The 16,542-nt window shown below is 35.4% G+C and overlaps 3 protein-coding genes across 25 annotated transcripts in view; 2 read left to right on the forward strand and 1 right to left on the reverse strand.

Moving 5' to 3' along the window:
* LOC127867115 (uncharacterized) overlaps positions 1–12,169 on the forward strand; it is a 229,674-nt gene extending 217,505 nt beyond the window's left edge. For both annotated transcript variants that reach the window (XM_052408151.1, XM_052408152.1), the window contains exon 3: positions 11,522–12,169. In XM_052408151.1, the coding sequence (XP_052264111.1) occupies positions 11,522–11,671 (150 nt within the window). In that variant the 3' untranslated portion in view covers positions 11,672–12,169. The remainder of the gene's footprint in view (positions 1–11,521) is intronic.
* The window catches only part of LOC127867101 (uncharacterized), a 242,158-nt gene that overhangs the window by 213,104 nt on the left and 12,512 nt on the right, over positions 1–16,542 (reverse strand). The window lies entirely within an intron of this gene.
* The window catches only part of LOC127867092 (uncharacterized), a 377,266-nt gene that overhangs the window by 71,328 nt on the left and 289,396 nt on the right, over positions 1–16,542 (forward strand). For 4 of the 10 annotated variants that reach the window (XM_052408075.1, XM_052408078.1, XM_052408077.1 and 1 more), the window contains one exon: positions 603–3,381. The exons of the other annotated variants lie outside the window; for them this stretch is intronic. In XM_052408075.1, coding sequence (XP_052264035.1) covers positions 603–1,943 — 1,341 coding nt within the window. In that variant the 3' untranslated portion in view covers positions 1,944–3,381. Of the gene's footprint in view, positions 1–602; positions 3,382–16,542 lie in introns of those variants that run through there. 10 annotated transcript variants of the gene reach the window in all.

Below are 16,542 nucleotides of genomic sequence, written 5' to 3' on the forward strand. Positions count from 1 at the left end.
ATCCACTTATCAGTGTCTGCACGTGCACGTGCCAAAGTACGACCCTAATTTTTGGCAAACGTTTTTCACAGTTTTTTTCAAATTATAAAATAACTATTTTAACATCAAGATATTGTATTTACAAACATAACAATTAAAGATTATGTAATTTCGTTAAATTATGCAGCTTAAACCATAGCAATTTAGTTTATTATCAATAGTTATAACATTATTCGTTCCGCATTTTCAATTTCAGATAATAGATATTTAAACATTATATGTTTTATATGTTTATGAATGGATGTCATAAATATATATCAACTAGCCGTTGATTACCGTTTATATTTTCAGTGTCTTTATTTCAATCCCATTAATTCAATGTATTAATTTATTCATGGTTGGCAATACTTGTACCGACTATTGGATTATTCACTGAGAACATACACACAAAATTGTAATATATTTTCACAAGATAATACTTTTAAATTGATAATACATCGAATGGTATGGCCGTAAAAGAATTATTTCAATTGGAATAATTTTAGTATTGCTGATTTATTTGACGACTAACGATATAATGTCATTTATGACATGTAGCGTGTTTCTAATTGAAACTTTTTTAGATTCAGTGGGAAAATACCTCCGTTGAGACATGCACTATACTGAGCTGGCTCGGTTACGGACAGGAGATAATACAGGCTCGGAGAGACGCATATCGGGAGATAGGCAAGCTGAAGACTGCACGGGTATGTGGAGCGGCCACGTATATTATTACGGGTAGCAAAGGTGAGGGGCTGAGCAGCTTCTTGGAAAGTGATCATGATCAAATTATTGTAAATAATAGAGTATTCTGTTTAGAAGATGATGTAAAGTCATGTGCCTTTCCTGGGGAGATAACCGTGTTGAGATCACTCAGCCGCAGGAGTTACCATGGTCACTGTAGACTGCTACTGGAGAGACGCGGTACAACAATTGACAGGGAAGTAAATGATGCGTTTTGTGATGACGGATATGGTCGCGAACTTTTGAGCAGTGACTTGTATGTTGATAACTGGTCGAACGAAGACTTGACTGAGGGCATGGTGCAGCATGAGCGTGCGGGACCATCAATTCCGAGTACAATGCATGGACACTTGCACTATGACAACGTACATGCATTACATTACTACTGCCCCAACATTCTGTCAAAATGGGCCGCAAGACCTCGCCACTGGCCGCCACCGGAAGTCGCTCAGAGGGTCGTATCACTTGGGGCGTTTCTTACGCCTGTTGGTTTTAAAGGAAGTGAATATCAACATGTTGAATGGAGAGTGTGTTTTAACGCCGGTGAGATGGAACTTATTAGCAATCTTAATGACACTCAAACTAAATTGTATGTTTTATTGAAAATGATAAAGAACGATGTATTACATCCACGTAAGAAAGAAGTTTCATCGTACACATTGAAAAACATCGTTTTATGGATGGCGGAAAATAATCCTCAAGCCTCGTTTCATAAAAAAAGTATTTTGCAGTGGTTGCATGAAGCATTGGATGCGCTTAGAGTTGCATTGATCACCTTAGAGCTACCATACTATATGATTCCAGAAAGGAATTTGATGGCAACCTCTGGACTGGATGAGGAACAGCAACGCACATGGATATCAACGATTACAGATATGCTCAATGAAGGTCCTAGGGTGATACTCAGACTTCCAAAGATACGACAATGCATCGTAGCTCACCCTGAACCATTACGATGGTACAGCGGGAGGAGAATTGAGGTGGAGTTGCTGATGCTCATGCTCATGAACAGAGTGGTAATCTGCATGGATGAGAACAGGAAGATTGACTATACCGATGCGATTTTGCAGGCAGCAGTGAGACGAGTAAACGAGGTTCTAACGGATGTTGGCGTGAGGATGAGAATGGAAGGGAGTCGAGTTATCAACGCACAGGCTATTTTTGATAGAATTCTGATGTAAAACGTTAACGATGATCAATAGATCAGTATCGAGGCGCGGACAACACGTATTTATAACTTTTGAGTACATATTATATTTAACGAATCACCGATCATTGTTGCCAAGAACGTGAAATTTATACAACTTATCGTTATAGTGATTTGTTCAGTAATTGATGTTTGACTTGCAGACGTTCGTTTCACTTTCTAAAAATGTGCACAATTTTACAAAAGATGTATTTACAGTAGGCTGTAAAATTTACCGAAAATATAAATGTCGATACAATTAATTGAAAAATGTCAATCGCATAGATGACAGTAGTTTGCAAAATAAAGTTATGTAAAGTAATTTTACTATATTGTATATATCTTAATAAAATATGTATGTATCGCGCTTGGAAACCAGCGGTATAATTTCAAGTTATGCATATATTTTCTTTAAGAACTTATATTAGTAACTCATTTTGTCGACGTATGTAGAAATGTGACTTGTGTTTATTTGCGTATGCATGTTAGGAAATAAAGTGTGTTTGTGTCATTTGTATCTCATCTTCTTATCTAAATGTTCATTTGGTTTATGGTTGGTATTGTTAACGCATTTGCACTGAATGAATATATGTGTTACTGGCAGTTACTGAAAGTCCACTGGTATTGTTGTAATTGCTGTAAATGTATCGATAATATTCTTGTTTTTCTTGTTGAGTAGAAACATTGTTGTGATTTGTAATATTGATCAAAAAGTATTGAACACATTGTTGCATTTATCGATAAAAATGGTGCATATGATATCTGTGTTCATTCATTTTTTTTTAAATTTCTTCAATAACGCTATTGTTGCATTCACAAATAAGAAATGAAGTGCAGTTGTTTTAAGCGAATTGATTAAACTACTTCTCATGTGAATTTATAATTGCTCGTATTTTTTTACTGGACAAGGGAATGTGAACTTTTGAGGTTTTGAACGGCCGTGGACCATCCATCAACAGCTACACGGTGCTAAAGGACACTGTCCTTGGCTTGGTTATAGGTCCACGGGCGTAGATGTAAGTAGTTTTTGTATTGTTCAGTATCGGTTGGATCGTGAGGGGCACTGTGGGAGAAAAAGGACATGTTCTACCATGGTATTTGAAATGGCATTTAATACACACTGATATGTTCTGGTCACACTTATATGATTGTTAAGCATAAGCATATTTTTTGAATTACAGTTTATTAGAGGTATCCAGTTAACATCACTCTTACGCCATTGGCTACACGTATATGTTTTGGCCATTAAACTGTTGACTATATACTAAATACCCATTTTGTGTTGTAATCATATGAATGGAATGGAATTTTCTGCATTGAATGTATGAGCGATGGAGGACATATCATGTTAAAATGCATGATGCCTGATTACATTCCGAGGGTGTAACTTTGTATGTTTATTAGCAATACAATTAAACTCAGTTGCAAAACCACGATATATTCTTGTTTGTGTATGCTTCCTGTAAGAATGTAGGCGCCATTTCGCTTTTCGGATGCCTTATTGAATATCTATACTACTACAGTGTTTCTTATAAACGTAAAGCCTTTAAGTCGCTTTATTACATAGTCAATATTACATCTGTCACGAGATAAGTATTATCATTTGAGCAACTTTTCTTTACTAAATATTATATACCTATAGATAAAACATGAAAGTTTAAGAATATAATACGTCATATTTAACAATTTCTACGAATCGGATAATCAGAGTTGCCAATTTCATCTTAAATGTTAGAATGTAAATAAAAAGTGTTTTCCAAATATTTAATATGTGGCGCTTGGGTGCAAATACTAAGTCGTGATTTCGGGTCATCGACACTGTACAATGGTAAAATCAAAACACGCACTTTTCATGGCCAGAACAAGTTTACTAACTCTTTCAGTTCGGGAACCGAATTTTAAAGGCCTGTGCAAACAGTTTGGATCCAGATGAGACGCCACAGAACGTGGTGTCTCATCAGGATCCAAACTGTTTGCTATTCTGATAGTATTCTTTGAAACAAATCGAAGAAAATGCTCATTTTAGAAATTTAGCAGACAACATTTAAGCAGACGACAACTTTCCCAGCATGCAAAGGGCTAAGCTTCTCGACTAATAAAAGAGCTTAGCAATAAGCTAAAGAAACTGTGTGCAATTCAAGGTAGACAAATCTGTTTTGTTCTTGGTTAATGTAACAGAGTTACATTTCTTAAGATCCGTTTTCAGGTTACAATCTTGCGGAATTGGAAATACGTTATCTACGCTGTTGAACTAGATGTTAGATTCATTGTTTTGTACTATTTCAAAAAATGCAAATTATTGTTTATTAATTTAAGAAAACTGGGCATAATGCATGTGCGTAAAGTGCCGTCACAGGCTAATCAGGGACGGCACTTTCCGCCTACATTGGATTTATGCTAAGAAGAGACTTCATTTAAACAAAAAATGTGATACAAGCGGAAAGTGTCGTCCCTGATTAGCCTGTGTTTTCTGCACAGGTTAATCCGGGACAACACTTAAAGCACAAGCATTATGCCAGTTTTCTCATAACGCGAATCATTTAAGTACAGCGCTTGATTATTTGATGTTAATATTCGCGATAAAGGTTAATCAAGTGCATGAGAAACGTTTTCTGACGAACATATTTAATCCTTATTGGTATTCTTAATATTTGGCGCATATCAGAGCGGTAATTATTTGAGCCGCGCTCTGCGAAAACTGGGCATAATTCATGTGTTGAAAGCGTCGTTCCAGCTTAGAGTTAACTGGGCATATTCCATGTGTTGAAAGCGTCGTTCCAGCTTAGAGTTAACTGGGCATAATTCATGTGTTGAAAGCGTCGTTCCAGCTTAGAGTTTGCAAACCACACAGGCTTATCAGCCACTTTCCGCCTAAACTGGATTTTTAATATGAAGATACTTTTTTTACAACGAAAAATACCATTAACGCGATATGTATCGTATATGATTAGCATGTGTGCGGACTGCACATGATAATATTGAAGGACGCCTCACACACATACATTAATCCCCGTTTTCCCAGAACGCGTCTCGATATATATCTAGCTGTTTCGGAAGGTAGCCGCCAGTGTCAAACCGCGCCTACATTCGTTATCCCGCTCCAAACATAAACGTCATTGCCCCTTTACATAAAAACGATTATATTTTGCGTTTGTGTAGAGTATCATAATGCAGTTAGCGGTCAATACGTATTTTGCACTGGAACACCTAACCCGAGTGTTATATAATGCGTCTGTTTAACGAATGGTATTTCGTTTAGCAGTCATCGTGTAAGATGCACTGACATACATACCGTGACTGCTATATTTAACGTGTTACATGCAAACAGATGCAAATACAAGTCATCCCGCACTATGACTATTAACACCTTCTGTGACAATGTTTATATGTATGATAAAGTATAGTTCGCCAATATTAACGTGACACTGACCTTTATGTTTGACACTATTTAGGTACCGATATTGAAGTGAGTTTAATCTGTTGAAGAGTACCTGAGTGAGTGCACTGTAACGGTCTCACTAAACGAATGCAAAACGCGCAAGAATACAACCAAATGAAATATTGACCACGATCAATGAGTACAATGTTGAATAGATGGATTGTTGTAATTGTTTGATTGTATTTTGGTTGGACCTTTTTGTGTTACTTTTCATTTTCATAGAATACAGCGTCTAAAATGCTAAACCCAAATCGGTTAACATCTCTAATGATATTGATCACGTAAAGAATTATATTATGACCCATTAGCGGGGGTTGCATTATCAGGAAACAGCACATCAGTTTTTCGATTGCGGGCCATTTGATATACCGAGTTATTGATCTCTAGCCTGCAGACTAAGAAAAATAGTTCCTTCAAGACATATCGAATATCACTACTCATCCACATATTTCCAAGTGCGAACGACTTCTTAAAGGGACATGTTCAAAGATTGACGCATCGAAAATAAACTCGAATTTTAGTTGCGAATTCCTAAAAATAACTTTAGTATTTATATTGCGGATGATACTTGAAAATGCTGTCGTCAAAATACTGTTATATATTTATCAGTTGATTTTTATTAAACAACCATGAAGCATTGTTTACGTGAACAGATTGAACAGTTTGAAATGTTCTATGTTTTTATGAACATAACTGACAACACGACATAATATAGCATACAGCCACTTTAGAAAAAAGAAGAATGCTTTTCCACAAGCATTCGATTGCAAAAGGATTCAGATTGATATCCAGATAGATTTGTCTCTTTTTGTATTTCGTCCGTATGGTTTATAATGGCTTGTAAAGACATTAAATGGAGTTCCTTTTTATGTACTCAAACAAACGTAATTTTAAACACTTTACATTAAATGGCAGATATGCGCGGGGAAAATAAACCTCTTAGGTCAAGACGCACATCCTAGATAATACGGATACATTAATAAATACTTATTGTCTGCGTTTTTAAGATATGAAGATTTAATAAACCTATGTTTAAAAAACGCGGTCACATAATTGCCTGCTGTATTTTATGCATGTATGTTTTTCAACGTCTTTTCCATAGTATCCCTTGTGAGCTAGGGAGCCTTTAGAAGATCTTCTCCGTAGATATCAGGTACTCGTTCTACCAGGATAGCGGAGAATGTTACATACAAGCTGGGGCTAACGAAACAATCTAGCTTATATTAATAGGATTGACTTCTTTCTTACCTTGACATCGTATAACAACGGAATTACAAACATGAACAACAATAGCGTGAAAAATTGGATTCAGGCAAGCAAATAGTCGCCCCAAAACGAAATATGATATTCATTATTCAAACCACAGGGTATGGGGTAAAAGATATAGCGTTGACTGCTTCGTATACCGGAGAAGGAGAAAAACATAAGGTCTAATGGTCTCTGTACATCAAACATAAGGTCTTATTGTCTCTGTTCATCAAACATAAGGTCTAATGGTCTATGTTCATCAAACATAAGGTCTAATGGTCTCTGTTCATCAAACATAAGGTATAATGGTCTCTGTTTATCAGACATATGGTCTTATGGTCTATGTTCATCAAACATAAGGTCTAATGGTCTCTGTTCATCAATCAAAAGGTCTAATGGTCTCTGTTTATCAGACATAAGGTCTAATGGTCTCTGTTCATCAAACATAATTTGTCAGTTGTTGTCAGTGTGCTGTTTGTGTGTTATTCAAAATCAGGAGGAACCTGATTCGGATCGGCTAATTTTCAAACCGGTTTTAATCCCCGATGCTTTGCATTGACCGTCCTGTTTAATTAGTATATTTTTATGCTGCGAGTTATGTTATGAAAGTTGTTATTAAGAGTCGTGTTCTGAGAAAACTGGGCTTAATGCATGTGCGTAAAGTGTCATTATCGATTAGCCTGTGAAGTCCGCACAGGCTATTCAGGGACGACACTTTCCGCTTTTATGGTATTTTTAGTTTCAAGGAAGTCCCTCTGTGCCGAAAATCAAGTTAAGGCGGAAAGTGTCATCCCTTAGTAGCCTGTGCGGAGTGCATAGGCTAATCTAGGACGACACTTAACGCACATGCATTAAGCCCAGTTTTCTCAGAACGCGACTCACAAAATCAAGACAACTATCTCCTGATAGAGTTTCTGGATTCAAAAAATGTTTCCTGCTTTTGTATAATTTCTACTATAAAGTTATAAAAAGGAAAAAACATGTATGCGATATTTATCGAGATTTAAATTAAATAATGAACATATGGCATTCAAAGAGTGTTACCCATGTCCAATACAATTTTAACCCATAAGATCGCATCCTGCCTCGACGACTATCCCATTGAGTGTTCCATTGGCATCAAGAGCTCTCTGATATAATAGAACGTTACCATGTAACATTTTCATTTAGCGTTGTCCTCTGTGACAGTTAACCATCCAAACGTAACGATGCATACAATTTAAACTCAATTTGAAATTACTGCTCGCAACTTATATGAAGATAGTTTGGATATGGGGACCAAACATTAACCCATCTGTTATCACGTCTCTGTGCTTTTGCAAAACAATGCAACACCTCTAAAATATCATATACTTCTTGATAATATAATTATGTAAATATTAAATAGTCCCTACTATTATAATTTATTTATAATGTTTAAAACTATTACATTTTTATAGAGTATAGAACAATAATAAGTTTCTTGGTATTGCATATGCACATTTAATTTCTAGTATTGCAAAGGAAGTAAACACATCCGCCGACCCTTGTCTACTAGATACCTCGAGTGTTGTGTCGGTGTAGACCACCGCACTTGTATATCAATATAAAGAAGTGAAACTCCAGCAGTAAAAATTAAATTTATAATAATTAAATCAAAAAAGAAACGCCTATCAGAGAGAAAATATAAATAAAATTGAACGTTATAAACCCAATGACCTATGCATGTAGCTTACATGTACCCAGGAACAGAGAAAGAGTAATGACGTAATTGACAGGCGAAGACACAATGACGTGAAAAAAAATCCAGGGGCGGTACTGTTAAGTAATAATAAAACTATTAATGGGGGGCTACTGCAAAATTGTACTACTAATAAAACAAGTTTAGTTGATTAAATATTAAAAATCAAATATATTAAAATAGTAATTCCATTAAAGCGACATTATTGGAATCAAACAGTATATAGGTGTTTTGACAACTGACGACAGAAATGATTTGATGTACGATTTGAGTACAAATGTAGTTTTTATGCATATTTGTTCACACGACACAAAGACACAATTTTGATCAACCGTGAAAAATGCCTATAATATCACTAATGGTTCCAAATTAAGAGAAGAAAGATATAGTGAATCGAAAACCATCAAACACGTGTTTTTAAGTACATAAGCATCGTATCTTTTTGATAAAAACAAGTTAATTAAATTAAAAAGTTTTATATAAACATTTGGTTTAACATATTTTAATTTGCAGACACGCTTCAAAACATCTCCGTAAAATGGTGGATGGGAGATTCCATTATTTAAATGCCATTGTAAAGAAACATATTTTGAAATTAAATCACCATACTTAGAGTAAAATCTAGCAAATTTACTTCTTAGGTTATGATACAAAAAGCATTGTTTTAGCAATTTTTTTGTTAATACATGTATTAGATTACGATCATTAAAATCTGTAATACACGAACATGCTCTGGCATAACGTACCAACTGCGAAATGTAAATACCATAGGAAGGTCCTTTAGGGATGTTGCCATCTAGGAACGGGAAATTCACAATTTCAAAGTTAAAATCGTCCCGTTTGTCGTATAAACTAGTTTTGATCAAAGTATTATTAATAGTTAAATGTAAGTCTAAATACGCAGCGTCTGTATTGGATATACACGATCTATTTAAGACTAGTTCTTTTGGGTAGATTTTGTGAATATATTGTTCAAATACTGGACTATCTAAATTAAGTATGTCATCAATGTACCTACTAGTAAGGTTAAAACAATTAATCAAATCTACTTGCTTAGTTTTAGATAAATCTAACATAAATTCGCTTTCATAACAATATAAAAAAGGTCAGCTATAAGTGGCGCACAATTAGTACCCATAGGAACGCCAATAATTTGTTTAAATATTTTACCATTAAAGTCTACAAACAAATTACCCAAAAGAAAAGTAAGTGCTGCAGAAAAGTCAAGACCAGTCCAAATGATGTAATTATCTAATATCTGATTAGTAAAAAAAGCTGTTTTAGTGTTTGAAGCTAGATACAAACACTTCTCTCTAGCAAAAGTTTTTTCAATCAAAGAAACAAGTTTGGATTTTATTAAAGCGTGAGGAAGCGTTGTATATAGTGTAGAAAAATCATAAGTACTTACCTGTGACACCTTATATTTTTTATTTTCAATTTTATCAATTACTTCTAAGGTGTTTTTTATTGACCAAAATAGGTTAATATGACTATTTTCATAAACTGAATTACAAAATTTAGCTATATGATATCTAATAGCACTCAATGCAGATGTAAGATACACTGATAATTGTTTGGTGGTACAAGACACTGAATTAGCTGTGGTTTTCCTCTTCGTCATAGGTCTTATGATCTCCGTAGTGACAGGTTAGACTTGTGTTGCAATTCATTCACTTATTTAGTGCTAAAACCGCAACTGCTTCTGCTACTGCTATTGTTGCTACTACTGCTGTTACTGATTATTATCTTGCTTCTATTAGTTCTACTTTAAGACTCAATTTTCGTTGTTTGTTATATAAGTCGAATATTGATGGAACGATTGTGGGGGCGACATTTGTTAAAATCCGCTTTGACAACTGCTGGGCATCATTTAAGCAACGTCATTCGAAAATGGGGTTTTTGTCATATATGACCAGTGTGCGTTGTTTGGTTAGGAGCCAACCGGTCCGGTATAACGAGCAAGGCTCCGTGGTCTCATGAACGGACCGCGGCAAGCGTAGCTCCTGGCCAGCCTTTCTATTGGCACACTATGAGTCGCGTTCTGAGAAAACTGGGCGTAATGCATGTGCGTAAACTGTCGTCCCAGATTATCCTGTGCAGTCCGCACAGGGTATGTGTAGTCCGCACAGGCTAATAAGGGACGACACTGTCCGCCTAAATTGGAATTATGCTAAGAAGAGACTTCATTTAAAGAAAAATTGTCATAAAAGCGGAAACTGTCGTCCCTGATTAGCCTGTGTGGATTGCACAGGCTAATCTGGCACGACATTTTACGCACATGCATTATGCCTAGTTTTCTCAGAACACGATTCGTATTGTCAGGAGCTACGCTTGCGGCATATGTCATACGCGAGTCATATGATAATAGTTCTACGCTTGCAAGAAATTAAACGAGTATCAATACAACACAATGTCCATGCAGGTAATTTATGCTTGTGTACATAAGTTTAAACAACTCTATGAAATAATAACAATGTAAACAGTTTAAAATCGACAAATATTCATCTATAAGGTCACACTGCCTCTTTTCATCCTCACCAGCAATCCTCCTCCCCCATCCCGGCATTTTTAAAACTGGCTAAAACCCGGCGTTGTTGATGTATTTTAGCCTGGTGGTCGACGGACTCACCTCTTCGGTTTCCAGACGACTGTAACAGCGAAGCCTTGCGAAACTTTGCGACCAACTGCGGGCTCTCGAAGCACTCCATGGTACGCATTTGTTTTGTTGTTGTTGAACGATCGATTTAACAACTTTTTTATTATTGTTGCTCATCGATTTGTACGGGGCAAGTAGGAAATCTGAGTCTAGATATTAAACGCTTTACGGTTTGGTTGAGTATACGCTTAATTTATAGACAAATGAGACATATTAAATGTTACATATGGGTCGTGCTCTGTAAAAAGGGGGTTTAATGCATGTTCGTAAAGTTTCTTCCCAGATTAGCTTGTGCAGTCCACACAGGCTTATCAGTGACGATACTTTCCGCTTTTATGATATTTTTATTATAAAGAAATACTCTTCTTAGAGAAAATTCAGTTTCGGCGGAAAGTGTCGTCCCTGATTAGAATGTGTGGACTGCACAGGCTAATATGGGATGACACTCTTGCACATGCATTAAACCCTTTTTTCACAAAGCACTGCAATTATGTTTATTTGTACAATTAGGGGAACCACTACATCCTGAGGGATCCAAAGAGCAATGCCATCAACAACATCGTCATAGTGATACCAGATGACTTGCGAGATTTCGGCACGTGCGAGAAGATCGTTCGAGATATCAATGAGAGATGCAATAAGGATTACTTCGACGACTAACGCTATGTTAACATCAACCATGGCTTTTCACGTTTCTTCGTCGTTATACTCTTCGATCAGCTTTTTATTAAGAACTGTATTTCAGTGGTATAAATTATTACATTCGTACAATTGTTTATCAAATACGATACAATAATTTAGTGTGTTCTAAAGACAAACTATTTTAACAAACAATCTGGTCTTAATGCATGTAGTGAAAGTGTCATCCTTGTTCTGCGTGTGTAATTACTGGCTAATCATGGACGACTCTTTCCGCATTTAGGGCATTGTTCGTGCTCAAGAAGTATTTTCTAAACGAAAGTCAAATAATGGCGCAAAGTGGTGTCCCTGATTAGCCTGTTTGGACTGCTCAGATTATTTATTACGACGCTTTACGCACATGCGTTAAGCCCAGTTTTTCAAGAATGCTGTTAATTTAAACAAAACGAACCGATTGGTTTCAGACTGAGACCAGGAGCTGTAAACTTTTATTTGCCGTTAATATCTGTAAATTGCTAAACTGTGGTTTATGTATTTAAGGCCGCTTCTGCTAATACATATTATCGTCTCGAACTTTTGTATTTGTTAAATGAACATACTTTGTCTGTGGAAAGTTTTGCAAAATACACTCACCTTTGATAAAAAGGCTTTTTATACTTTGTATACGATGTACTGGGGTCTACATTGCAGATATAATAACAGATAGAAAATTACACAGTGTTTTGATAATAATTATTTTAAATATGTGGATCGTGGGTTTGTCATAGAACCAAGGCTTATTAATTTGTGATTCTTGCTTATAGTATTCAAACAGATACATTTGGATATGTACGTACTAGATTAAGCGTGTATTTAAATGGGAAAACCTGAAATCAAAGACAGGCGATATATTAAAATTGGACCATGTTCTGTGAAACGGGAGTTTAATGCAGGTGCATAAAGTGTCGTCCCAGATGAATCTGTGCAGTCCACACATATTGTTCAGGGACAACGTTTTCCCTCTAAACTAGATTTTTGCTAAGAACAGACTTTCTTGAAAGGAAATATATCATAAAAGCGGAAAGGGTTGTCCCTGATTAGCCTGTGCGGACTGCACAGGCTAATCTGGGACGACACTTGATGCACATTTATTAAACCCCTTTTTCTTAAAGAGCAGCTCAACTTTAAAATTGCAAATTGACTTTTGCATGCGTGATAATATTTATTTGCAATAAGCTCTTATGGATTAGCAAATATCACCTGTTTGTTGAACTAATACACGGCTCACGTCATAATAAGTATTTACCATCCATGACTTAAACGGACCATTTAACAGATTTTGGCATGTTCTCAAGTTTGCGAACTAATGCTTTAAATTCATGTAAACATCGGAACAAAAGAGTTTCAGTTAAAAGCAAAAATAAACCAGTGTATGCCTAGCGTCCTGAAAAAATGACTTTGCAAACAGCGTAGACCCAGATGAGACGCCGCATGATGCGCCGTCTCATCTGGGTTTGCGCTGTTTGCTTAAAGGAATTTCAGTAAGTAATATTCTAAACATAGAAATACATATACTAGACATCCCTAATTTTAGAAATATATTGGTCCAATGTAGAAGGATGGGAGAGTCAACTAGGCATAAATTGGTTAAACTTGAAGAATGAAAAAAACGTTACCAACACCTGGGCTCGAACCACTGAGCCTTGGAGAAAATTCGGCCAATCGTTATGACGGGATGATGCACGTAATTTAAACATTATATAGGTCATCCTTGTAATGTCACATGATTACACTAAAATAAGGATAACAACAATATGATAACAATAACAACAGAACTTTCCTAATTATACAATCGTTTCGCCTTTGTAGCGCTTTAGAATTTTCAGGTTTTTAAATCGTCTAAAAGATGCATACAATTGATATTTCAGAGCATAACATATGTCCATTATTACTGTTTCCTTATAAAAAAACCCATAGCTTCAACAAAAATTTGCAATTATGAAACAATATTTTTTTATCAATTTTGTAAATTTACCAAAACGTGAACAGGTCCCATTAAATACAATAAATGTTTGAATGATATAATCTTACTATATCCACATTCACAACGACAACTGTTAAAATATCCACAAAATATAACCGTGAACTTTACTTTAAATGTATCATTATTTTAAATATGACATATTAATTTTATATTAAAGTCAAGATATTCAAAATTTCCTTTCGGCATCTTACAATTGATTTACACAACATTTTACATACATGTAGTTAAGTAATTTTAGCATGAAACATGAATGCGAGCATTTAGTACGTTGTCTTGTATAAATTGCTATTAACCCATTTATACCTAGCGTCTAGAAAAAAAGGCCTTGGTGAAAAGTATAGACCCAGATGAGACGCCGCATGATGCGGCGTCTCATCTGGGTCTGCGCTTTTAGCTTAAAGGCATTTCTGTATGAAATATTCTAAATATAGAAATAAATATACTAGACATCCCTAATTTTGGAAATATATTGATCCAATTTAGAAGGATGGGCGAGTCCACTTGGTATAATAGGGACGAAAAACAATAGTTCAAGTAAAGGGAGAATAGTACGAAATTATTATAAATGTAGTTACAGCCTCACTTGGTGTACACATGGTTAAATGGTATAAACAATAAAATTGACAAGGTTTCAATGGTGATAATTGCACGAACTTGCTCTACGAATACCATGTTAAAATCGATACCTAGTTTTTTAAGTATATGTTTCTTTGTCATCGACTGCAAATATCAACTCGTACGAAGGTCTGCTAAATGAAATATACCAGACAACTTTTTGGGGGTTTCTCATTTTTGTTTCCCTATTGACAGCGTAGTTGTTAAGAACAGACACATGTTCTGTTCAATATGGATGACAAATCACGCTCAACGTGGCATTTTCGAATACTAATAGACCATGCCTGTGTACTTATGTCCATAGATACATGATCAACGCTGGCTATTATTTTCGATAGATTAAGTATAAACAAAAATGTTAACGGTATTGCATATGCCAGCGTTGACAGGAGAGGACAGTTAAAGCACAAGGAAAACGAGGATGCAGTATGCAGGATTTTGTAAACGTTTTAATGAAGAATGGCGTATCTGATACTGACATCGAATGGCTGGCGTCTGGACCTCCCGGATCTTCACCGTAAGATGTGACCTTCAAGACAAAAGATAAGTGTATCTCGTTTTTGAATAAAATACAAATGCAAACATCGTTGTCTCACCAAGGAGTACAATACAGATTTGTTAAGTACGGAAAGCAAATTGTATCATGTGGAATTGAAAATAGGAGATTTTAGTACCCACTCTGGGGTGCGTGTGGTCACGGTGGAGTGTGACAGAGTTCAGCAGGAGTCCATTCCACACATAATTCAATTTGAGTGTGGCACAAAGGCCTTGATTACCATGAGGGGACGGCAGCCCCTTTGCCTCTATTGCTTAGAGGTTGGGCACGTCCGCAACACTTCCCCCCAAAATATCAATGCCATTTTTTAAGAAAAAGTAAGTATTTCAGAAAACAACAAGGACACAACACCAGAGAAAAAGACAGACGGAGAGAAACGGACAGATGGTGAGAAACGAAAGGAAACAGAAGAGCATACAGACCAACCAGAACAGAAGAAGATTGATGATGAGGGGTTTGAGACGGTGGGGAGTAAGAAGAAAGGAAAGAGCCAGGGAAGAAAGAAAAATGGAGAGAAGATACAAGAAATGGAAGTAGAAACAGAGGCAAGGGGCTCAACAAGAGGGAGGAAAGCAGATAGCAATAAAGACATGACCCCAATGCCTAAGAACAAGTTCAAACTTTGAGATATAGACCCAAATGATTTGGAGGAACACCCACTAGTGATTAATTTAGATTTAGATTCCCAAGATCTTGTTATGACTTCTGCTGAATAAACTCCCTTTATACAAAAAATAATCACAATTTTATAAACCTCTATTTACAAATACCAATTACTGTTAACACTCAATTTTTAATATTACCTAGTGTAAATAGTTCAATTGTATGTATATTTATCATTATATTTTATGTCTTAAAATATAATGTTGGCTTATATACCGAGCACACAGACAATTTGTGTGGCCGATATATTAGCATATTTAACATTTCATGTCTTCACATTGTATATAGTATACTTTTTGTAATAAAATATAGCATATGTATAAATAAAATCTATGTAAATAGAACGTATATATATGCAAATAAAAACTATTACTTTAAAATCTTATATAACAAAAATGCATTTTTTATTTTATATAAACGTATAAAGAGCGTTCAAATGCCTGTGTGTGTAAAAACTTTTACTGTTATATATACTCAATCCATATCTATTATAAAATACCTTTTTTAAACACAATACTCAGCAACAATATATCTTTAATCTTTTTCCAATATCCTCGTGGTAAATTTGAGCGCATCTTTTTCCAAATTACTTCGGTACGTAGTATATTCATTACAGCGAGTTTACAAAATCGTTGGCCTAGTCTCTTTTCTACCGGGTTTAAATCTTTTAAACACTATTATCGGTTTTTCAATCCTATCACTAAATCATGGACGTCGCCATTTTTTCTTTTAACTACAACCTGAGTTATAAACTAGAACATGGAGTTAAACATAGAAACTATAAATATTTACGGATTTCGATCCAAACAAAAACAAACCTTCATTAAATATTACATTTTAATTAATAAAATAAATATATTATGTATACACGAAACCCATGTAGATGATTACAAAATGTCGAAACAAAAAGAAAATTTAATGTCTGTATTGCATAGCAATTGGGCTTAAAAATAATGTACCGAAAACATTAATTTGTTTAATCGGAATTCCTTTTTTCATACATTTATACCAAAACCAAAACATCCAATGCCGGAT

The sequence above is a fragment of the Dreissena polymorpha genome, chromosome 2 (genome assembly GCF_020536995.1).
Source record: "Dreissena polymorpha isolate Duluth1 chromosome 2, UMN_Dpol_1.0, whole genome shotgun sequence".
NCBI classification, from domain to species: domain Eukaryota; kingdom Metazoa; phylum Mollusca; class Bivalvia; order Myida; family Dreissenidae; genus Dreissena; species Dreissena polymorpha.